A 22473-nucleotide genomic window follows, 5' to 3' on the forward strand; every position below is an offset into this window, starting at 1 on the left:
TTCTGTGGCTGGTTCTATTCTTCATTTTTCACAATGAAAATGTATTACTTAAGATATATACAAAAAAGAATTTATCACAGTGAAGCACAGCGTTAGGAGGGAGATACTGAGACCCAGTGAGATATAATAGTTGGTAGTTTGTTGTATATTTTGAGCAAGTCTCTGTTTATTCTTTCAACCCAACACCCATGCAAAAATCTGTGAGAAGTCATGCTCTCTCTAAAGTCACTCCTATACATCTCTCTCCACAGTCCAGGCTGCTCTATATACAGTATTATTTGCTATGTTGCAGATTAACAAGCCCATTTGGGGTGCTCTCAGTGCATTATTATTGTGGTTTCATTTTCTCTGTTTTGTAGCTATGACACCATTTGAAATGAACAATCAAACATTTGTCACCGAATTCATCTTCTTGGGATTTTCCAACCACTCCAACCTACAGGGCTTGTTCTTTCTCGTCTTTCTTGTTATTTACCTGACAACTCTCCTGGGGAACATGCTCATAATAATGGCCACCAGAGTCAGTCCTGCTCTCCATACTCCAATGTACTTTTTCCTCAGCAATTTGAGCTTCTTGGACATCTGCTACACATCCACCACCATCCCTGTACTGTTGGTGAACTTCTTCCGGGAGAAGAAGACCATTTCCTATGAGGGTTGCCTTTCCCAGATCTTCTTCTTTGTGACAAGTGCTGGCACTGAGTGTGTTTTATTGGCTGCCATGGCTTATGACCGCTACGTGGCCATTTGCCGTCCTCTTCAATACCCAGTTCTCATGAGTATGAAGGTCTCTGTTTGTTTAGTGGCAGGGTCCTGGCTGTGTGGGCTGGTGAACTCTGCAACACACACAGTGCTGGCAACCATGCTCACTCTTTGTGGGCCCAACCAGATCAGCCACTTTCTCTGTGACATCCCATTGCTCCTGAAGCTCGCCTGCTCAGACACCTCTGTCAATGAGTCTGTGCTTCATGTGGCCAGTGCCACCATTGGCCTGAGCCCCTGCCTCTTTACTGCAGGGTCCTACACACTCATCATCTCAGCCATCCTCAGGATTCCCTCTGCTCAGGGCAGGAGAAAGGCCTTCTCTACCTGTGCATCCCACCTCACTGTCGTGGTGGTCTTTTATGGAACAGCCAACTTCAACTATGACAGGCCCAGAGAAGGCTACTCCCTGGACATGGACATCCTGGTCTCTGTGCTTTTCTGTGTGGTGACCCCCATGTTGAACCCCATCATTTATAGCCTGAGAAACAAGGAGGTAAAGAGTGCCCTGAGGAAGCTGGCTGGAGGATGTGCATTCCCTTGCAATATCAATGTCTAGACCAAGTCTTCAATCTGGAGTATATAATCATTTGAAAAAAAGTCTCCAAAGGATTTGTAATATACATAGTTTGAGAGTCTAAATCTAGAACTTCAATTCCAACTTACCAGGTTTTAAAATTTCTAAGAACTCCTTTCTCTCCTTCCTTTCCACAAATACCTTTTCCCACTTTTCAGGTCAAGGTGTGTCAGATACCTTGTGTCAGTTTTCAGCACTCTCTATCCTTCTATGTTCTCCCCACATCACAGGGGCAGAAAGTTTGTAAACCTTATTTCCCAGACTCCCTTGCCACTAGGCTTCCATTTTAGATTCTGTCAAGATCAGCCAAACACTAGATAAAGTAAGAAAAAGAAGAGAGTATATTCTTTTGGATCTCCATAACATCCGTGGCAAACTAGCACTGCAGTGGCAGAAATAAACTTCCTGGCTGCAAGGAGCTGATGTGTGCAATCTCCTATAACAGCTGTTCCTAAATTGTAAGGTCACAGTAGTATGTGAGTGTCTCTTTACAGGGAAATTAGAAATTTCCATATATGGAGTAGTGTTACCTGCCCTCTTTTCTTCTTCTTCTTCTTTTTTTTTTCCTCTTCCAGATGTCCCAACCATTTTGTAATTGATTTTCTGTCAATTTCCTCTACATTGAAATATCAAGAGTGGTTTTTCATTTCTGCTAAACTACTCTTGACATTTCAAGAGTAATTGCACTAACCACAACAGCATTTTACATCAGTGGTGGTTCTAGATAACAGTCTAGATATCTGACCTGATGGAATTTGAATATGTTGATGATATCATAGCCAATGGGAAATGGGATCTGATAATCCATGATGTGCAATAACAAAACAGATACTTTAAATTATCATTGCCTGAAATCAAATGTCTATTGAAAATCAAGCTTTGGAATAACACCTTTATGGTGGGAATGAACATTACAATATGACTAACAGACTACTATTACTGACTGTAGTGGAAAGCTTACAGAAAGAAAATGATAGGTTCGAGCATTATATTACTCACTCAAGTTCAGATAATCAGAAAATATTTTATCTCTTAAAACTGATAAAGGTTAATATCAGAATAAAAATCTGATTCTCTAAATTGCAGAATTACACAGTAAATTATAAATCCACAATTTATCCAGGTCTCTAATATGTCAATTAGGACATTAACTGGGAAATGATTGAGACCCTGTTAATTGGAATGGGAAAATACCAGTGGAATTAGACAAATCTCAGAGCCTTGAACCCTGAAATCTCCATTAACCCTCCTTGCTATCAGAAGCAGCCCCCTCTCCCCCAAGGAGATTAGCTTTCCCTAAATTGAAGACCCTATGATGACTCCTCCTGAGACAATTGTCTTACAAGAAATGCTAATTCTTTTTAAGATGCTTATCCACCATCCCTCATTGTTACCAGACTCTGAATTGGTGAATACCTCAGGGTAAAGTATAAAATATAGCCCAGGAAATTATAAGGGTTACAACAAAATAAAATGTAAAGATTTTACTGTATTTTGCTAATAGAAGTCTTAAGAATATGTAAAATAATTTGTTTGAGTATGCTAGACCAAAGAGGTCAGAACATAATGCTGGGAGAGAGTCACAGGGATTCACTTAACAGAAATGCCAGAGTCAAGGCATTTTCCTGAGAAGCTGGAAGTGGCTCTTATACTTTCTTTGGTTGATGAACTGAAATCTAGACTCAATGTTGGCATAAATCCAATAACCAAAATGTTCCTAGAATAATGTAAAGGATGGTAACCAAAAGTAAATACAAATGTTAGAATGGTATGTTTTATGTAATCCTCTTACCCTAGGCCCACAAACTAATTACTTGAGGAGGGACTAGAGCACTGTCCCTTCACCAAAGCATCTTGCAAAATGCGTTCATAAAGGGAGCACCAGCATCCTTGTAAAACTCTGAGCAGTTGCCCTCTGCAGCCTGGGAATGCATGAGGAGAATGCATTAGAACTCCCTGATTTCAGTGGGAATAATGGGATCCTGAAGTAGTAGAGATCATGTGGTTAAGCAGTAATCAGAATATTTTAATCTGTAGAGATCTTTGGCAGTGGCTAAATGATTACAGTATTTATAAATCTGAAAGAATGGACATCCTACTAAAATATTTATTGCCTGTTCTATATATGAAAACTCTTTTTTTCATACTTTTATTGGTGCATTGTAGTTGTACATAATGGTGGGATATGTTGTTATATATTTGTACACACACACAAAGTAACAATAAAATTTGGCCAATATTATTCCCTATATATCCCTTTTCCCTCACCTCCTCTTCTGGTGCCTTTACTCTGCTCTACTGATCTCCCTTCAATTTTCATGATGAGACCCCCTTCCCAACTTTCTTTTACTTTTTCCTCTCTAGCTTCAACATAGAGAAAAAAAATATGACTCTTAACTTTCTGAGTTGGCTTATTTTACTTAATGTTTTCAAGATCCATCCATCTTCCTGCAAATGACATATTTTCATTCTTTTTCATGGCTGAATAAAACTCCAGTGTGCATATACCACATTTTCTTTATCCATTCTTCCACTGATGGACATCTAGGCTGGTTCATGGGCATGCATGTATCACTATAGTATGATAACTTTAATTCATTAGGATGAATACCAAGAAGTGGTACAGCTGGGTCATATGGTGTTTTCATGCCTAGTCTTGAGGAACCTCCATTCTGATTTCCTTGGTGGTTGAACTGATTTACAATACTACCCTCAGTGTAACAGTGTTCCTTTTTCTCACGTTCTCTCATTATTACACTCATTTCTGTTTGTATTTTTGATGGCTGCCTTTCTAACTGAAATAAGATGAAATCTCAGTTTGTTTTGACTTGCAATTATTTTCATATATGTGTTAGCCATTTGCAGTTTTTCTTTTGAGAAACATCTGTTCAGTTCATTTTCCCATTTGATAATTGGGTTATCTGGGGTTTTTGATGTTAAGTTTTTTGAGTTCTTCATTAATATTCTGAATTAATCTTATTTTAGAAGAGTAGCTAGCAAAGATTTTCTCCCATTCTTAGGTTCTCTCTTCACATTCTTAATTGTTTCCTTTGCTGTGCAGAAACTTTTTAATTTGATGCCATCCTATTAATTAACTCAGCATTATTTTCTGAGCTTTAGGGATTCTATTGAGAAAGTCATTGCCTGTGCCTTTATGTTGGAGTATTGACTTTGTTTTCTTCTAGGAATTGCATAATTTCTGGTCTAATACCTAGGTCTTTAATCCATTTTGAGTTGATTTTTGTGCAGGGTGAGAGATAAGGGTCTAGTCTTGTTCTTCTATATATGGATAACCAGTTGTCCCAGCACCATTTGTTTAAAAAGCTGTCTTCTCTCCAATGTATATTTTTGGCATCTTTGTCAAGGATCAGATGACTGTAGATGTGTGAGTTTGTCTCTGTGTCTTCTACTCAGTGGCATGCAGTGTTTGTTATTATAGCTCTGTGGTATAATTTGAAGTCAGGTGTTGTGAGGCCTCCAGCATTGCTTTCTTGGTTTAGAATTGCTCTGACTATTCTGGGTCTTTTATTCTTCCAAATGAATTTCAGAACAGTTTTTTCTAGTTCTATGGGGAATGTTACTGGTATTTTGATGGCAATTGCTTTAAATCTCTATATAGCTTTTGGTAGTATGGCCATTTTAACGATATTAATTCTACCTATTCATGATCATCGGAGGACTTTCCATCTTCTTGTGTCTTTGATTTCTTTCTTAAATACTCTATAGTTTTCATTGTAGAAGTCTTTTACCTCCTTGGTTAGAATTATTATTAGGGTTTTGTTGTTGTTGGGTTCTCTTAAATTGTTTGAGGCTATTGTGAGTGGAATTGCTTTCCTGATATCTCAGCAGATTCACTGCTGGTATATAGGAAAGATATTAATTTTGTAATCCGTTACTTTGCTGAATTTGTTAGCTCTAGCCATCTTTTGTGGAGATTTTGGATTTTCTAAGTATAAGATTATATCATCTACAAACAGTGATAATTTGACTTCTTCCTTTCCTATTTTTATCTCTTTTATTTCCTTTTCTTGTCTCATTTCTCTGGCTAGAATTTCTAGTACTGTATGGAACAGGAGTGGTGAAGAATGTACATTCTTGTCTTGTTCCAGATTTTTAAAGGAAATGCTTTCCATTTTTCCCTATTTACTAAGATGTTGACTTTTGTGTTTGTCGTATATAGCCCTGATGATATTGAAATAGGTTCCTTCTCTCCCTAGTTTCTTCAGTGGTTTTTTTTTGGGTTTTTTTTTTGTTTTTTTTTTTTTTTTTTTTTTTGTTTGTTTGTTTGGTTTTTTCTTTTGTGGTGCTGGAGATCGAACCCAGAGCCTTGTGCTTGCAAGGCAAGCACTCTACCAACTGAGCTATCTCCCCAGCCCCTCTTCAGTGTTTTTATCATGAATGGGTACTGAATTTTGCTGAAAGATTTCTCTATCTGTTGAGGTGACTAAGTGACTTTTGTCCTTAATTCTATTTATATGATGAATTACATTTATTAATTTGCATATTTTAAACTTTCTTTGCATCCCTTGGATAAAACTGACTGGATCTTGATGTGCAATCTTCTCAATATGTTGTTAAAAATAATTTACTAATATGTTATTAAAGATTTTTGCATCTAAGTTCATTATGGATATTGATCTGAAGTTTTCTTTCCTTGATGTGCTCCTATCTAATTTTGGTATGAATGTGCTTCTGGCTTCATAGCATGAATTTGGAAATCTTCCATCTCTTTTTATTTCATAGAATAATTTTGTGTCGTGAAATAATGAGGAGCATTTGCATTAGTTCTTCTTTATAGGTCTGGTAGAAATCAGCCAAGAATCCATATGATCCTGAGCTTTTCTTTGTTGGAGACTTTTTATTGCTGCTTCTGTCTTATTGCTGATTATTGGTATGTTTAAGTTTTCTCCAATGTACTCTTTTTTTTTTTTTTTTTTTTTGCAGTACTGGGAATTGAACCCAGGGCCTTGTGCTTGCAAGGCAAGCACTCTACCAACTAAGCTATATCCCCAGTCCTCCAATGTACTCTTGATTGTTCTTTGTTCAATGTGTCCAAATTCCCAAGTCACTAAGACAATCTGACTGTCCAATATTGAATTTTAGTGAAATCCCTCTTTCACCCACTTTGTTGAGACAGTACTCTTGCTGTTTAAATCCTGGGCCACAGAGCAACTGGAAATGCAACCTTCCTTTAATTCACCATCTTAAATCTCTGACTTGAAAACTCTTTTTAATATTTATTATTTATTTGTTTATTTATTTTGCTGTACTAGTGTTCAAATCAGGTCTTTTCACATGCTAGTCAAGGATTCTGCCACTGATTACATCCCAGTCCCTGAAATACTCTTAAGTCTGGTAACTAGAATCATTACTTAAATCATTGCAATGTAGAGACACCCTCATCTAGTTCTTAGAACTAATGAAGTTTAAAGGGTCTATGGCATAGACAATCTCAGAAAAAGTGTCTGAGTCCCCAGTAGGTGAATCATAGTGCTGATCCCCTACAACATGGGGCAAAGCATTTCTTCTTCAAGTAATTCTTCTCCTTTTAAGAAATAGACCCTGGATGCTGCTGTGCCCCAAAAGATAGCTGGACATGGGACACAAAGTGGCACTGTGATTTGAGCTGTCTGTATGAATTATGTGTTCTCTGATTCACCAAACCACAAATGTGGGTGAGTGGAGCAGAATATCATCTTCAAGTGGGAGTATATACAAGATCAGACTCAAAACAGTCTTCGAGGCATCAGTTAACTGCATAAGCAAGTGATTCGTTTTTCTACGCCCCTTACTCTACTGCACTGGCACTTCCTTGACAAAAAGTAATGAGCAGTTTACTGAAGAAAAACATTTGCAGACTGATTTACAGATAGTTCCAGAGGATGCTCTGATACCACCCAGTATTGACTGATACATACAGCCTTGCAGTTCCATCCAGAAGGGGCCTTGAAGAACAATGGGTAAATGTAATTCTCCAAGTGGGCAGAACTTTGAGCAATAAGTCTGGTTGTTTCTTCTGCCTAGAAAGATATACTTCCAGAAATGTGAATTCATACCAAATACACAGGGAGTGACTGTGTATTTGGATCAATGGTCAGGTACTTAGAGGAAATGAAGATGGAATATTTCTAGCAAGAAAATTCAGAGAGAAGATATGTAGATAAACCTCTCAGAATGGGGCAGACTATGAAGACTTGTGTTATTCATGGCAATACTCATAAAATGGTCCTTATTTTAAAGAACACTTCAGAATTTATCTGATTACCATTTTGAGTGCCCAATTTGACATTAGAAACCAACATAGAGTCATTGATACAACATTATTCTCACCAGGGGAAGACTGATTATGTTACACCATTTATATCACAGGAAGGGCAGGGATTTTCATACTGAAATAGATATGCATACTTCTATCAATGTCATCATTTGGGGATTCATGGAATGCCTTAGTTGTCATAACAGCATCAAACATAACATTGTTTAGTGACCTAGGGATTCATTTCACTAAAAAGAAAGTGTAGCCAAGGGCTCTTATCATGTATCTTATTACTGAAAGGCAAATAGAATATTAGAATGGCCAATTAAGGATTCTTCTGAGGTACCATCTGAGAAACAAGACCTTGCAACATTTGGATGCTTTAAAGAAAATGTAAAACAGTGATTTTCCCTTATTCGTGGGCCTGTGTTCCAAGACCCCCAGTGGATGCTAGAATTGATGGCTAGTGCTAAATCTTATATAAACTTTGTTTTCTCTAATACATATATACCTGATAAAATTTAATTTATAAATGTGGCACAGTAAGAAATTATCAGTAATTACTACTAATAAGATGGAAAGTATAATAATATACCATAATAAAAGTTATGTTGATATCTCTCTTCCTCCCTCTCCCTCTCTCTCTCAAAATATTGTACTTTCAACTTTGCACTTAAAGGAAGCTCTTTGTGCCTTTTCTTTGGCATATGCAAATTTCCAATATCACTATTCTTGCACTCCATGGTCATTGTGAAGTAAAATAAGGGTTATAGAAACATGAGCACTGTGATACCACAAAAGATGATCTGGTAACTGAGATGGCTACCAACTGACTAACAGGGGAGTAGCATACACTGCGTGGCTAGCATGAACTATACAGTGTAAGATTTCATTATGCTTTTAAGAATGGCAAATAAAAATTAACAAATTATTTATTTCTGGAATTTTCTGGTTGATCATGGGTCAGTAAAACTGTGGAAGGTGAAAGCATGGATAAAAGGTGACTACTGTATACATTTTTAATCAGTGAACAATATGCAGTGTAGTTTTTCCAGAAGCCAGAAACCATGGGTCTGTAGCCAATGTTGAACATTGAACTATTTCTTTACTATTTTCCTAATCACCAACTCGTAGAACTTTATTTCTGGGCACTTCTAGCGTAGTAGTCTAAGTTTTCAAAGGAGGAATGCTCTGTTAAAGTACATCACAATGGTTTCCTCTAACTAGAAGTTGAGACTACCACTGCCATTTTGGACTGTGGAAGCAACTGAACCAAGAGGCAAAATGGGAAGTTGTATTATTTGAGGTGATTATTCCCCACTGCAATAGAGAGACAGATTTAATTTTTGGTGTTTGACGGCTGGCAGAGTCCAAATATTACTCTTCTACATATCACCTTCCCCCTTTTCCCCCATCTTGGCAAGCCAATAAGAAAGGACAAATAAGCCAATCCCCAAAAACCGAAGGCTGAGTGTTTTCACTGACAAGTGGATGATGATACATAATGCAGTGGGGAGTAAGAGAAGAACGGAGGAACTTTACACTATGTAGAGGAAATGAGGGGGGAGGGGCAGGGGAAGGAAAGAGTGGAATGAGACAAACATCATTACCCTATGTATATGTATGATTACACAAATGATGTGAATCTGCATCCTGTACAACCATAGATATGAAAAGCTGTATCCCATCTGTGTACAATGAATCAAAATGCAGCCTGTACAAATAAAAATAAATAAAATTTAAAAATAAAAAAAAAGAAAGGACATGCACTTCCTCCAATGGCTCCAATAGAAAGTTCAAATCATGCAACCCCCAACATGGTCCTATCTCCCAGACACAATAAAAGTCAAAACCAAGGAAGGCTTCACTCTTTCTTCACTCTAGAAGGAAACTGAAGAAAAATTCTTTGGGTGTTTGCTATGTGAGTAATAAACTATTTCAAGTCCATTGGTACTTCTGTGTCCTAACATCCATATAAATTCCTGAAGGAAGGAATAATGCTAGAGTCCCATCTATAGCACCCATTAGCACAAAGAAATAGTGTTGATAAATAATGGTGAAAGATATGGTCAAATCTGGAACCAAGACAATTCAGTGGGAGGACACTCAGAACCAACATGACCAATAGAATAAGCTAATAGTACACTATAGTAACCAAATAAATGGAGGATCATAAAATCTCCAACCTCTTAGGACTATAGGTTTGTGGCACTACTTTAACTAAGGCAATATCTAAAGGAAAGAAAACAAAGAATGTGAGCACAAAAAGGAAGATATAGATAGATAGATAGATAGATAGATAGATAGATAGATAGATAGATATAGATATATAGATATAGATATATGTATATATCAACTATGGCTTCATCACATAATAGCTATGAGGACTATAGTAGCCATGTATAATTCCTGCCCTTTTTGCTCTGTAATTGTGGACTTACTATGTATTTCCCCCTTTCCTTTGCTAACTATTCTTTATAAAGAGTGTTAGTTGTCTACGGCCATACCACCCTGAACACACCCAATCTTGTCTGATCTAGGAAGAGTGTTAGTGAGTGGTTAATTTAATTATTTAGCCTTTTGTGATAATTAATTTTATGTATCACCCTAATGGACTATGGGATGCCCTAAAATTTTGATCAAATATTTTTCTGGGTATTTTGATGGGTATTTCTATGAGGGTGTTTTGGGTAAGGTGAACATTTAACTTAGTAAACTGGAAAAGCAGATTTCCATCCAATCTGTTGAAGGACTGAAACTCACCCCACAGGATGTCTATTTTTGAAGTGAGGGTGTTGACTAGGAAGGAATAAGATCTTGGGAGTTGGAAGGGGGATATGTGGGAAGATCCCAATTAAGTTGGAGACATTGAGCTCCTAAATTATAATGAATCATCTTTGCCAGTGGAAGCTCTTCATTCCTGTTAGAAGTCTTCTGTACCATCTAAGGGGAATAATACTACATTGCCTGCAGGAACTGTAGTATTCTCCTCTGAGGTATTTGTCTTATAAGAAAATTCTGATTCTCCTCAGAACCATCATCATAATCACCCGTTGCTTCTAGATCTTTAACTATATTCAATCTCCAAGGTTATAAAATATAACCTAGGAGAAGTTGCACTAAGCTCAAGAAGAACAACTTGAATTTCCTAATTTATAAAGACAGAAATCCATGGAGTATGGGTGAGAATGGATATTAAGGATGTGGGATAAGGATGAAAGGACATAAAGTTGGGTCAGCTTGAATTTACTGATATAGACTCACTGAGAAGAAATTATACAATTAATGGGGGCCAAGTAGCAGTATGCAACCACTGAAGTCAAGGTGAGTGTGGTTATAATGGACATGAGAGTTAAAATAGCAATCAGAATGTACAGATCTATGGTTTTGGTTAGCTGATTTTTGTGTACCTAAAAGTGAAATAGATATGAACCTACTAAATTCTTATTTGAACTGTATAAGCAGAAAAATTCTAGGCCAAGTGAATGAAATTCAAACCTGAATCATAAAACATTCAAGTTTTCTCAATCAATTCCCAGCCATTTTATGACACTAGACCCCTAGAAATAAAAGGAAGATAAGTCCCTTTGCAAAAGGATCCCAGTACACTGCCAAAATTTTAGACAGTAATCTCTCTCTTAACCACTAAAGGGACTTTGGCCTCAACCAAGGTAAGTACATTTACATAAAGGGAGAGCCTACAGAATGGGATAAAATCTCTGCCACTTGCACCTCAGTTAGGGCATTGATTTCCAGGATATACAAAGAATTCAAAAAGCACCAAAAAATAAAAAGTAAAAAGCCCAATAAACAAATGAGCAAAGGATCTGAACAGATCCTCCTCAAAAGAAGAAATACAAAAGGTCAAAATATATGTGAAAAAAAATGTTAAAATCTCTAGCAATTACAGGAATGCAAATTAAAACTACAGATATTTCATCTCACTCCAGTCAGAATACTAAGAATCAAGAATACAAGTAATGATAAATATTGCTGAGGATGTGGGGGGAAATTTCCCTCACACATTGTTGGTGGGACTGCAAATTTGTGGAACCATTCTGAAAAGCAATATGGAGATTCCTCCAAAAGCTAGAAGTAGAACCATCATTTGACCCAGTTATCCCACTCTTCAGCATATATCCAAAAGAATTTCTGGGACATATCCTTTTGTTTTTGTTTTGTTTTGGTTTTAGTTTTTTGTTTGTTTGTTTGTTTTTGAGTTGATTAGGACCTCACTAAATTGCTGAGGCTGGCTTTTATTTTTTAATTTTTTAATTCAAACTTTTTTTCCTACATGTATATAGGGTAATAATGTCTGTCTCATCCTTCCCATCCCCACTGCCCCAACCCCTTCACTACCCTCTGCATAATTCAAAGTTCCATCATTCTTCCCTACCCACCCCCCACTATGGATCAGCATCCACCTATCAGAGAAAAAATTCAGCCTTTAGATTTTGGGGATTGACTTATTTCACTTAGCATGATATTCTCTAGTTCCGTTCATTTACTGCAAATGCCATAATTTCATTCTTCTTTAAGGCAGAGTAACATTCCATTGTGTATATGTACCACATTTTCTTTATCCATTATCTGTTGAAAGACATCTAGGTTGGTTCCATGGTTTAGCTATGGCGAATTGAGCTGCTATAAACATTGATGTGGCTGTGTGCCACATCTATTTCCTGCCACTCCGACACTTGAAATGGTCTGTTGGAGTAGAGGATCTGACACTTGACATGGTCTGTTGGAATAGAGAATTCAACACTTGACAAGGTTCTGTTGATTGTCCTCCCTCTTGGGGGCCATAGGCATGGCATGTCTCCATGTGTAGTTGCTTTTTAATATTAATAATCAATATATCATTAAGAAACTTATTGGAAAAACATTGGGAAGGTTTTACTGTTTTGGGACATAAAATAGTGCACAATAAAAATTTGGCAGTAGTAAATAGATAAAATATATAAAAATAAACAGTTGTAGCTGTGCTCAAGTTAAAAGGAGTCTGTGATTGCTTTAGTATAATAATAGATGGATAAAGAGGCATTCCTCTGAGCTTGGATATGGTGTTTAGCCTTTGCTGCTTTCTTAGTTTCACTAGTTGATTCTAGAGATACTTTACATAATAAAAACATTTAGGTTAGTCATAAATATAATTTGTGCTTTTCCTATGTTTAGTCTAATTCTTTGAGAATCAGAATAAGATTGTAGTCCACCATTATATGAAATTAGAAAAGACTAAATATTAATTATAAGTTGATTTCTTTGCCCTTTAATAATAGTAAAAACTTTTCACTGTTAAACACTGGAGTTCATGGTGGGGGCGGTTTCTCAGAAAATCTAGTGATGTGTTTGTTCTGAAGGTTAAAGGCTGGCAGATCATGGTGCCCTCAGTTTAGCTGGGAGACAAGTTTGTTTTAGTTTAGCTGGGAGATGAGGTTGATTTAATCTAGCAGGGAAATAAGGTTGTTTTGGTCTGGACTGTCATACGGAGAGAATGTGTACTTTGAGAAGAAGCATAGATTGTACTTTTGAAGGTTTTTCTTGTTTTAAACTAACCAAAAATGATATAATCATTACTAATGAAAAATATCTGTAAAAAAACTGGCAGAAAAAATAAAAAAAGATTCAGCCTCAGAACACTTGGTGTCTCTATGTGCTGTTTCTCCACAGTGCCGACGCCTCCCATCCACCGAGGACCCCCAACCCGTGCTAGGGCTTGACCCCAGCAGCTGTGTCACTGTAGTATGCTGATATAAAGTCCTTTGGGTATAAACTAAGGAGTGGGGTCCCTGGGTCAAATAGTGGTTCCATTCCAAGTTTTCTAAGGAATCTCCATAATGCTTTCCATAATGGTTGCACGAATCTGCAGTCTCACCAACAATGTATGAATGAGCCTTTTTCCCCACATCCTCACCAACCCTTACTGCTGCTTATATTCTTGATAATTGCCATCTTGACTGGAGTGAGATGAAATCTTAGTTTTGATTTGCATTTCTCTAATTGCAAGAGATGATGAATATATTTTCATATGTTTGTTAATCAATTACATTTCTTCTTCTGTGAAGTGTCTGTTCAGTTCCTTAGCCCATTTACTGATTGGGTTATTTGTTTTTTTGGTGTTGAGTTTTTTGAGTTCTTTATATATCCTGAATATTAGTGCTCTGAGGTGCTTGTGGTAAAGATTTTCTCCCATTCTGTAGGCTCTCTCTTCACATTATTGATTGTTTCCTTTGCTGAGAAGAAGTTGTTTTAGTTTGAATCCATTCCATTTCTTGATTCTTGATTTAACATATTGTACTTTAGGCGTCTTGTTAAGGAAATCAGATCCTAGACCGACATGGTATAGATTCAGGCCCAGTTTTTCTTCTATTAGGCTCAGGGTCTCTGTTCTGCTGCCCAAGTCTTTGATCCACTGTGAGTTGAGTTTCATGCAGGGTGAGAGATAAAGCCACATTTTGTTACATGTGGCTTTCCATTTTTCCCAGCACCATTTGTTGAATGGGCTATCTTTTCTCCAGTGAATGCTTTTGGCACCTTTGTCTATTATGAGATAACTGTATTTATGTGGGTTTGTCTCTGTGTCTTCTATTCTGTACCATTGATCTACATGTCTGTTTTGGTGCCAATACCATGCTGTTTTTATTACTCTAGGTCTGTTGTACAGTTTGAGGTCTGGTATTATGATGCCTCCTGCTTCATTCATCTTACTAAGCGCTGCCTTGGCTATTCTGGGTCTCTTATTTTTCCAAATGAATTTCATGATTGCTTTTTCTAGATCCATGAAGAACATCATTGGAATTTTAATAGGTGTTGCATTGAATCTGTGTAGCACTTTTGATAGTATGGCCATTTTGACAATATTAATACTGCCTATCCAAGAGCATGGGCGATCTTTCCATCTTCTAAGGTCTTCCTCAATTTCTTTGTTTAGTGTTCTGTAGTTTTCATTTTAGAGGTCTTTTTTGAGGGAGTGTTCTTTATTTCTCTTTCAGTAGATTCTGTACTGATGTATAGGATTGCATTTGATTTATGGGTATTGATTTTATATCCTGCTACTTTGCTAATTCATTTATTAGTTCTAGAGTTTTTTGTTGGAATTTTTTGTATCTTCTAAATACAGAACCATATCAGCAAATAGTGATAGTTTAGGTTCTTCTTTATCTATTTGTATACATTTAATTTCTTTCTCCTGTCTAACTGCTCTGGTCAGAGTTTCAAGAACAATGTTGAATAAAAGTGGTGAATCAGGGCATTCTTGTCTTGTTCCAGTTTTTAGAGGGAAAGCTTCCAATTTTTCTCCATTTAGAATCGTTGGCCTTGGGTTTAGCATATGCGACTTTTATGATGTTGAGGTATGTTCCTACTATCCCTAGTTTTTCTAGTGTTTTGAACATGAAGGGGTGCTGTATTTTGTCAAATGCTTTTTCTGCATCTATTATAATTTTTGTTTTTAAGTCTATTGATATGATGAATTACGTTTATTGATTTCCATATGTGGAACCAGCCCTGCATCCCTGGGATGAATCCCATTTGATCATGTTGTGCTATCTTTTTAATATGTTTTTGTATGTGATTTGTCAGAATTTTATTGGGAATTTTTGCACCTATGTTCATCAGGGATATTGGTCTTGGTCTGAAGTTTTCTTTCCCTGATGTGCCTTTGTCTGGTTTTGGTATCAGGATGATATTAGCCTCATAAAATGAGTTTGGAAGGGTTACTGCCTTCTATTTCATGGAATAATTTGAGGAATATTGGTGTTAATTCTTCTTTGAAGGTCTTGCAGAACTCAGCTGAGAATTCATCCAGTCCTGGGTTTTCTCAACTAGTAGACTTTTTTTGTGTGTGTGTGGTGTTAGGGATTGAACCCAGAACCTTATGCTTGCAAGGTAAGCACTCTACCAACTGAGCTGTATCCCCAGCCCCAACTGGTAGGCTTTTAATGGCATTTTCTATTTCATTACTTGTAATTGTTTTGTTTAAATCATGTGTGACCTCCTGATTCAGTTTAGGTAGGTCATGTCTCTAGAAATTTGTCAATGTCTTCAATATTTTCTATTTTATTGGAATATAAATTTTCAAAATACTTTCTAATTATCTTCTATATTTCAGTTATGTTCATTGTGATATTTCCTTTTACATCATAAATTTTAGTAATTTGGGTTTTCTCTCTTTTTCTCTCCCTTAGTGTGGCTAGGGGTTTATCAGTTTTATTGCTTTTTTTCAAAGAACCAACTTTTTGGGTTTTTTGGGGTTTTTTTTGTTTTGTTTTGTTTTGTTTTGTTTTGTTTTTTTGTGGTAGCACTAGGATTTATTAGGATATGCCTCAATACAGGCGCTGGGGCTTGCCCATAGTGCTCTTGATGTATAAAGCCAATTCTTCTTGAGCAATGACACCAGGAAGTTGATAGCCAGGTGGATGTTATACACAAGTTCATCATCTGCCATCTTACATAACCAACAGGAACAGCCAGACACAGTACCTTCTTTTTCTGAAACCTGATTATGAATTTCACCTCAGCTACTTTGGCTACCATGTTTTCATTGTGGGTCAGCAGGGAAGGAAATTTGCCATCTTTATTTAGGCCTGGGCCCAGGATTTGTGGAACCTGCTTGATCAAAGACTCTGAGGCCAAAAAGGCATCATATTTCTTGACCAGCTTCTTGACCAACTTCTTTTTCTTGTTGAGTTTCTTCAGTGCCCTCAGTGTCCATGTGGGGTATATCCACATCCTTGGCCTCGTCATAGTGCTGCTGGTCTCCCAGGATGCACACAGAGAACTTGCAGGGGCTTGGGGGTAGGGACTTAAGCCTGACTATGCTGAGAAGTGCTTGCACTTCTGGGGATCAGAGTTCTTCAAGCTGATCTGCAGCTCCACTGTCTCCAGAAACTTGCTGCGCTTGTGGTGGTTCCCGTGCAGGACTTCCCACACAGCCTCATACAGGGTGTCTTGCACAGTAACAAAAAAAGAGCTTTTTTGTCAATTTTTTCAATTGTTTCTTTTGTTTCAATTTCATTGAGTTCAGCTCTGACTTTATTTCTGTCTTCTACTGTTTGGGGTATTCATTTGTTCTTATTTTCTAGGGCTTTGAGACATAATGTTAGGTCATTTATTTGTTGGCTTTTTATTATTTTACTAAATGACCTCAATGCAATGAACATTCCTCTTAGTACTGCTTTCATAGTGTCTCAGGAATTTTGGTATGTTGTATCAGTATTCTCATTTACCTCTAAAGTATTCTTTCATTTCATCCTTGATTTCTTCTACTATCCATTCATCATTCAATAGTGTATTTGTGTTAGAGTAGCTTCTATTTTTTAATTTTATTATCGATTTCTAATTTCAGTCCATTATGATCTGATAGAATGCAGGGTTTTATCTCCATTTTTTTTTTTTTTATTTACTAAGAGTTTCCTTGTGGCATAAGACATGGTCTATTTTAGAGAAGGATTCATGTGCTGCTGAGAAGAAAGTGTATTCACTCACTGATGGATGCAATATTGTATATATGTCTGATAAGTCTAAGTTATTGATTGTATTATTGAGTTCTATAGTTTCTTTATTTAAATTTTGTTTAGATCTGTCCAGTAGTGAGAGAGATGTGTTAAAGTTACCCAGTATTATTGTGATGTGGTCTGTCTGATTCTTGAAATTGTGAAGGGTTTTTTTGATGTACATAGATGCTCCATTATTTGGGGCATAAGTATTTACAATTGTATGTCTTACTGATGTACAATTCCCTTCAGTAGAATGAAATGACCTTCTTTGTCCCTTCTGATTAGCTTTGGCTCCAGGTTCCCTTTATCTGATATGAGGATGGAAACCCCTGCTCGTTTACACAATCCATATTAGTGATATGTTCTTTTCCCATCCTTTCACCTTCAGTCTGAGAATATATTTGCTTATGAGGTGAGTCTCTTGGAAACAGCAGATTGTTGGGTCTTCTTTTTTAATCCAACCAGCAAGTCTATTTCTTTTGTATGATGAGTTTTGTATATAATCATTTACATTCATGATTATTACTGATATATGATTTGTATTCCCAGTCATTTTGGTTTATTTCTGGCTTTTAATTTAATTTCTCCTTTGATTATCCTCTAGGTAATTCCTCCCTTTGCTGGTTTTCACTTTATTTTTTAACTTCATCCTCATGGAATATTTTGTTGAGAATGTTCTGTAGTGAAATTTTTCTAATTGTGAATTCTTTTAACTTTTGTTTATCATGGAAGGTTTTTATTTCATCTTCAAATCTGAAGCTTAATTTTTGGTGGATATAAAATTCTTGGTTGACATCCATTTTCTTTCCAAGCTTGAAATATGTGGTTCCATGACCTCCTAGCTTTGAGTGTTTGGGTTGAGAGAACAGTTGAGATCCGAATTGGTGAGGAGATCCAAGATGGCGGACTAGAGGGAGGCTGCATTCCTTGTCGCTCCGTAACTCCGGTTTCAAGCAGAGGATATCTGTTTCTTGGTAAGGCAGTTTTTGCTGCTTATCGATCCCCTGCTGTTTACTCCATTTGTCTGCTGTGATCACCTGCAGTCTGCCAGCATATAGATGCATTTTTTGAGTGCAGATTGCTCACTGTCAGGCGCCTATCATCCGCCATTTGCCTGCCTCTCGCGTGTCCTTCATATGCCTTACTCCTATCCATCACCCAGCGCAGGAGGTTCATCTCCCGATCATCCGACAACAGTCAGCAAACTGATCGCCGACCTCCAATGAAGCACCAGCTGCCTGCTGTTGCCTGGAAGTTCCCTGTTACAGTGCCTGCAGGTTTGATTACACGTGACTGCTGCTATTTTGAGACAACAGCCAGGCCCCATAGGATCCCTGTCCGGACTGACTGAGCCCCATCTCCAGGATCCCTCAGCCTGACTGATCACTCCCTGCCTCTGGGGCCCTCACATCGACTGACTGCTCCCTGACACCAGGACCCCCAGACCAACTGACTGTGCCCTATCACCGGGACCCCAGACTGACTGATTGCAACCGGCCTCCAGGATCCCACAACCACACCAAACACACTTGACCTCCAGGACCCCTGCCTGACCATCCGCATCCCACCTCCAGGACCTCCTGCTGACCTTGGCCACACCCTGAGCTGCAGCTCCCCATTTGCCAACGCATTTCAAAGCCAGAGCAGCCATCTTGGATAATCCTGGAAGCCATAGCTCCAATCTTTAGGTGGGGCAAATCCCATCCTGAGACACCTGCTGGAGGCTTGAAGCTCATGGTCAGGTACCTCTCATGCATCAGACTACTGAACTCTGGGAGGTTTCATTACTATATGACTGTTATACTGTAGATTTTCTTTTTTCTCCTTATTAAACAATTTTAAGTTTTTATTTCTTTACTTTTCTTGCTCTCTTTTCCTTTTGTTTAACTGTTCCCTCAGAGTCTTTTTCTCCCTTTTTTGCATGCTAACATCCAATTTCTTTTGATTACACTCTCACTTATACTAGATATAATAGTATACTTATACTAGATATAATAGTATCTAGAACTTCTGTATATTCTTTTCTTATCCCATTAACAGCCACATTCTACATCTCTCTGCATCCTCTTTGTCCTCCATTTGAAACTGCAGACCTTATTGCAAATGTGTTTGTTTTACTGAAGATAATATTTGAACTCATTCTGTTTATTATGACAATTTTGTTATTGTCCTCATAGGGGCTATTTGGTCTAGGATTGCATAGTGTCTGAATTGGGCACTGCTAATATTGATCTCCCCTTAAAGAAAGGGTTTTGGAAACCTACAGGGCCACTATAAGCCTATAGGGGGAAATCTGCAATACCCCAGATCTACACTGCTAGAGGGGAAGATACATGAACAACATGAAAAAATAGGGAAGAAAATGATCCAAACAAATCTAGATTCTATATTAATAGAATCCAATGACAGTATGTTAGAAGAAATGTCAGAAAAGAACTTCAGATTATACATGATTAAGATGATTCATGAAGCAAAGGATGAGATAAGAGAGCAAATGCAGGCAATGAATGATAATACCAATAAGCTGAAAGAGCACCTGCAGGAAGCAAAAGATCATTTCAACAACGAGATAGAGATTCTCAAAAAACAACAAATGGAAATCCTTGGAATGAAGGAAACAATAAACCAAATAAAAAACCTCAATGGAAAACATCACCAAAAGACTAGACCACTTGGAAGACAGAACCTCAGACAATGAAGACAAAATATTTAATCTTGAAAATAAAGTTGCCCAAACAGAGAAGATGGTAAGAAATCATGAATAGACTCTCCAAGAACTATGGGACATCATGAAAAGACCAAATTTAAGAATTATTGGGATTGAGGAAGGCACAGAGATACAAACCAAAGGAATGAACAACCTATTCAATGAAATAATATCAGAAAATTTCCCAAACCTGAAGAATGAAATGGAAAATCAAATACAAGAGGCTTACAGAACACCAAATGCACAGAATCACAACAGATCCACACCAAGGCACATTATAATGAAAATGCCTAACATTCAAAATAAAGATAGGATTTTGAAGGTTCTGTCTTCCAAATGATCTAGTCTGCGAGAGAAAAGCATCAGATTACATATAGGGGGAGACCAATACAGATAGCAGCCGACTTCTCAACCCAGACTCTAAAAGCTAGAAGGACCTGGAACAACGTATTTCAAGCTCTGAAAGAACATGGTTGCCAACCAAGAATCCTATACCCAGCAAAACTAACCTTCAGATTTGAAGATGAAATAAAATCCTTCCATGATAAACAGAAGTTAAAATAATTCACAAATAGAAAGCCTGCACTACAGAATGTTTTCAACAAAATATTCCATGAGGAGGAAATGAAAAACAACAATGGAGGCCAGCAAAGGGAGGAACTACCTTAGAAAAAAACCACTCAAAGGAGAAACCAAGCCAACTTAAAAACCAAAAATAAACCAAATGACTGGGAATGCAAATCATATCTCGATAATAACCCTGAACGTTAATGGCCTAAACTCATCAATCAAAAGACATAGACTGGCAGAATGGATTAAAAAGAAAGACCCAACAATATGCTGCCTGCAAGAGACTCATCTCATAGAAAAAGACATCCACAGACTAAAGGTGAAAGGATGGGGAAAAAACCTACCACGCACATGGACTCAGTAAAAAAGCAGGGGTTTTCATCCTTATATCAGATAAAGTGGACTTCAAGCCAAAGTTAGTCAGAAGGGATAAAGAAGGGCATTTCATTCTGCTTAAGAGATCCGAATTGGTTTTCCCCTTAAAAATGACTTCCTTTTTTTCTCTCACAGTCTTTAAGACTTTATCCTTATTCTGTATTTTAGTCATTTTCATTATAATGTGCCTTGGTGTGGTTCTGCTGTAATTTTGTACATTTGGGGTCCTATAAGCTTCCTGTGTTTGATTTTGAATTTTATTCTTGAGGTTTGAGAAATTTTCTGATATTATGTCATTGAAAAGATTGTGTATTCCCTTTGTTTGTACCTCTTCTTCATTTATCCTGATAACTCTTAAATTTGGTCTTTCCATGTTATCCCATAATTGTTGGAAGTCCTGTTCATGGTTTCTTATCATCTTCTCTGCATGGTTGACTTTATTTTCAATATTAAATATTTTGTCTTCATTGTCAAAGGTTCTGTCTTCCAAATGATCTAGTCTGTTGGTGAGGCTTTCCATTGAATTTATATTTGTTTATTGATTCCTTCATTTTAAGGATTTCTGCTTGGGTTTTTTTTTTTTTTTTCACTATCTCTAACTCTTTATTGAAGTGATCATTCACTTCCTGCATTTTCTCTTTAATTTCACTCTTTACACCAACCTTTACTTTGCAGATCAGATTAACTATGTACATTCTAAACTCCTTCTTTGACATTTCCTCAACCATGTTGTCAGTGAATTCTCTTATTGGGGCATCTTGGTTGGTTTGGCACTTTGTTCTCTTGTTTTTTCATGTTGCATGTGCATTTTCCAATCTAGTTATATGGATCTGAGGTACTTCAGATTGTATCCTGTAGACCTAGATTGTCCCTGAAGATCTCAAGTACCCCACCTTTAAGAGGGAGACCAACATCAGTAGCACCCAGTATATAATATACAGCCTCAAATCTAATAGCTCCCACCAAGGTATCCACTGCTATAAACAGCAATGATGAGTTCAATAACTGTCCACAATATAAACAGAAAATTTGCCAAAGATATTTACAATCTCAAATTGCAGACAAAGAAAGAACAGAAACAGCACAGGGCATGATGTTCATGAGGGAGAAAGAGAGAAGCCAGAGGCAACAATCCACAGGAAGAGTGGAGGAGGAACCAACAGATATTGGCTGTTAAGTGAGAAAAGATAGAAAGGGAATCCAGGAAGACAGACCAGAGGAAGAATACATTTAAAGAGAAAAAAATTTAAAATATAAGAAAATACAGCAGAACTTCAAGACACTATGGATATATCTCCATCCTCAACAAACTGTTACACAAAAAATTGTATGCTGCAAATATGGTGGAGAGAGATGTCAGAGAAGAAAAAAATAAAAATAAAATAAACAGTGGAAAATTCAACAACCATCTCTCCCAGCATCCAAATGCTTCTCAGCCCTGTCTCTGACTTCCCACTGCCTGGCCCAGACAGGCCCTGGCAGACCCAGTCACCATCTCACCTATCTGGACCTCAGACGTCCTGGGTTCAATCATGTTCCAGTCCCAAGATCTCAATTCCATTGGAATTTGGAGAGAGATCACCAGGGATGAGCAATCCTGAGAGACAGTAACTGGCTGGCAACAACCATAACTCCAAGGAGGAAGACCCCAGGTACAGCCAAACCCACAGGCTCCCTGGCACTGAACCTCCAGGTCCTGGCCACTGTCCCAAGACAGGGGCCGCTGTGC

The 22473-nt window shown here is 37.5% G+C and overlaps 1 protein-coding gene and 1 pseudogene across 2 annotated transcripts; one reads left to right on the forward strand and one right to left on the reverse strand.

Annotated features, from left to right (window-relative positions):
* Positions 1 to 361: 361 nt before the first annotated feature.
* LOC306665007 (olfactory receptor 5V1-like) lies at positions 362 to 1321 on the forward strand (the record flags this gene model as incomplete). Its single annotated transcript, XM_079146202.1, has 1 exon — positions 362 to 1321. One exon carries the CDS (start codon positions 362 to 364, stop codon positions 1319 to 1321), a length of 960 nt encoding a protein of 319 aa, XP_079002328.1.
* A 14598-nt stretch (positions 1322 to 15919) lies between these two features.
* On the reverse strand, positions 15920 to 18268 carry LOC306654279 (large ribosomal subunit protein uL1-like; annotated as a pseudogene). Its single transcript has 2 exons — positions 18238 to 18268; positions 15920 to 16543 (listed from the first exon to the last, which is right to left on the reverse strand). The product of its transcript is annotated as a large ribosomal subunit protein uL1-like (transcript).
* Between the last annotated feature and the right edge of the window lie 4205 nt (positions 18269 to 22473).

The sequence above is a fragment of the Sciurus vulgaris genome (genome assembly GCF_902686455.1).
Source record: "Sciurus vulgaris genome assembly, chromosome: 1".
NCBI classification, from domain to species: Eukaryota; Metazoa; Chordata; class Mammalia; order Rodentia; family Sciuridae; genus Sciurus; species Sciurus vulgaris.